This window comes from Hyposmocoma kahamanoa, unplaced genomic scaffold (assembly GCF_003589595.1).
Source record: "Hyposmocoma kahamanoa isolate Upper Pololo Valley unplaced genomic scaffold, ASM358959v1 187, whole genome shotgun sequence".
NCBI classification, from domain to species: Eukaryota; Metazoa; Arthropoda; class Insecta; order Lepidoptera; family Cosmopterigidae; genus Hyposmocoma; species Hyposmocoma kahamanoa.
The window spans coordinates 115,668-118,094 of NW_020653716.1; the positions used below are offsets into that span (position 1 = coordinate 115,668).

General features: G+C 38.4%; 1 protein-coding gene across 1 annotated transcript; it reads right to left on the minus strand.

The window, feature by feature from the left end:
• Positions 1 to 531: 531 nt before the first annotated feature.
• Positions 532 to 1,615, minus strand: LOC113226306 (histone-lysine N-methyltransferase SETMAR-like). The gene has a single exon (XM_026458887.1). It carries the CDS (start codon positions 1,613 to 1,615, stop codon positions 566 to 568), a length of 1,050 nt encoding a protein of 349 aa, XP_026314672.1. The 3' UTR covers positions 532 to 565.
• Between the last annotated feature and the right edge of the window lie 812 nt (positions 1,616 to 2,427).

Sequence of the window (2,427 nt, forward strand, 5' to 3'; positions counted from 1 at the left end):
AAGTGCGTTCCCTAACGTCCAGTGGTCTTATTTTGTATTGCCAAAATATGTTTGAAAACTGCGACAAGGCAAATCCTCCTCCTCCTCCTCTCTAAAATATGGAAAATTTAATGTGTAAATCCAATATGGAAAACCAAGAGTACCATTTGCTTGGTCATCAATAATTTTGCGTATGTATTTCAATAATCTCGGGTTGTCCGAAACGTCTGACAATCAAATCAAAATAAAATCAAAAGATCTGGAAGGCGGGAGAGGACAACTCCCACTCGGTGTCGGGATTAGTCTTCCTAGATTCTATATCGACGCGATTATCTTATGTATTTACATAATATGCACATATGCATACAAAATTATGTTGTGCTTTTCGCACCATTGCCAAATTGGTTTACTTAAATCGTTAAGGTGGGGGTATTGGATCCCGCCCTTGCGATTTATGTAACTGATCGCCGTACTATTGCGTACTCGCAACATTAAAACACAATCAGATTATACTAATATACGAGGGTCATTTGAAAAGTTCTTAGCCTGACGTATTTAATGAAACCACATGATTTTGATTTTATTTTTATTTTTCAACATACTCTCCCCCGAGCTCAAAACACTTTTTCCATCGACCCGGTAAGGCTTCGATACCTGTTTTAAAAAAATCTTCCTCCAACTCCTCAAAATATGCATCTACTGCGGCTACGACCTCTTCATTTGTATGAAAATGTTTACCACCTAAAAATTTCTTTAGCTTTGGGAATAGATAAAAGTCGGACGGTGCTAAATCCGGCGAATATGGGGGATGAGGTAACAATTCAAAGCCACACTGATGGATTTCTGCCATGGATTGCACAGAGGTGTGAACGCGCGCGTTGTCCTGATGAAACAAGACCTTTCTCCTCAATAAACCTGGACGTTTTTCTTTAATTTCTTCTTTCAAACGACGCAATAGGCTGCAATAATAATCGGAGTTTATTGTTTCACCTTTTTTTAAGTAATCCACCAAAATTATACCCTTTGCATCCCAGAAAACCGATGCCATGACTTTGCCGGCCGACAAAATCACCTTTGCCTTCTTTGGGGTGGGTGATCCTACTCTTTTCCATTGTTTCGACTGTTCTTTTGTCTCAGGTGTATTGTGGTGAACCCAAGTTTCATCCATGGTTACAAATCTTTCAATGAATTCTAGTGGGTCAGCTTCATATAACTCCAAACAGTCGCGGGAAGTTGTGAGTCGGTTGCGTTTTTGTTCCACTGAAAGCAGCCGCGGTACCCACCGCGCAGACACCTTAGAAAATCCAAGGTCAGCAGTAATTATATGGTGTGTTCGCTCAGAAGAGATGCCTATAGTCTTAGCTATCTCCTCGACAGTCAATCTTCGATCAGATAAAATTAAATCACAGATTTTTTCTTTGTTTTCATCGGTGGAAGCAGTTGAAGGCCGGCCACTACGGGGCTCATCTTGAATGGTCTCTCGACCACGTTTGAACTCTGCCACCCAGTTTTTTATAGTCGCATACGAAGGAGCAGACTCACCCAAAGTAGCAGACATGTCTTCATGTATAGCTTTTGGAGTCAAACCTTTCAAATACAAGTATTTGATCACTGCACGATGTTCAATTTTATCCATTTTCAAAAATAGCTCTGACTTGACTTACAGTATTACGTGTTAACGAGCAACGAATAATTGTGACTTAACTAAACTGTGCATACTTGTTACTGAATAATTAAGCTACAAAATGAAGGTAGTTATGAAAAAAATCGATGACCCTAACTATGTCAGGCTAAGAACTTTTCAAATGACCTCGTAATATAAGACTACTGCAATTCATAGTAATTGATATGGTGCTTCTTCTCAACAGCCTTCCGTTGGCCTCCTGTGTTACTCGCGCCACATACGGAATCCCAACTGATGCGCGGTGCATCTGTATAAATTCTAATTTAAAACTTGAGATTCTCATATACGATGAAGTCGAGTAAATATTGTCTGTCGACCAACTCAAATCACTTAGAATTATATCTGGAAGATAAATTTCGTTATCGTGGCTAACTCGCAGTTAACGCCAAAGTAATTTTATTTTAAAAATATACTTTTCTAATTAGCACGTAAATACTACTAATACTACCTACTATACTATTTAAATTAAAATCGACTCGCAGTCGCTTTCGTTATCGTGGTTAACTCGCGGGTAACCCCGACGTAAATTTATTAAAAAAATACTTTACTTATTAGTACGTACAAAGGTATTAATACTGTTTAAATTAAATTCGACTCGCAGTCGATTTCGTTATCGTGGTCAACTCGCAGTTCAACCCGACGAAACCTTATTAAAAAAAATTACTTATTATTAATATTAGCACGTAGGAACTAATATTGTTCAAATTAAAATCGACTTGCAGTCGATTTCATTATCGTATTTAACTCGCGGTTAACTCCGAGGC

Coding starts and splice junctions, on each gene's coding strand:
- LOC113226306 (XM_026458887.1), bottom strand. CDS start 1,615: ATGGATAAAATTGAACATCGTGCAGTGATCAAATACTTGTATTTGAAA.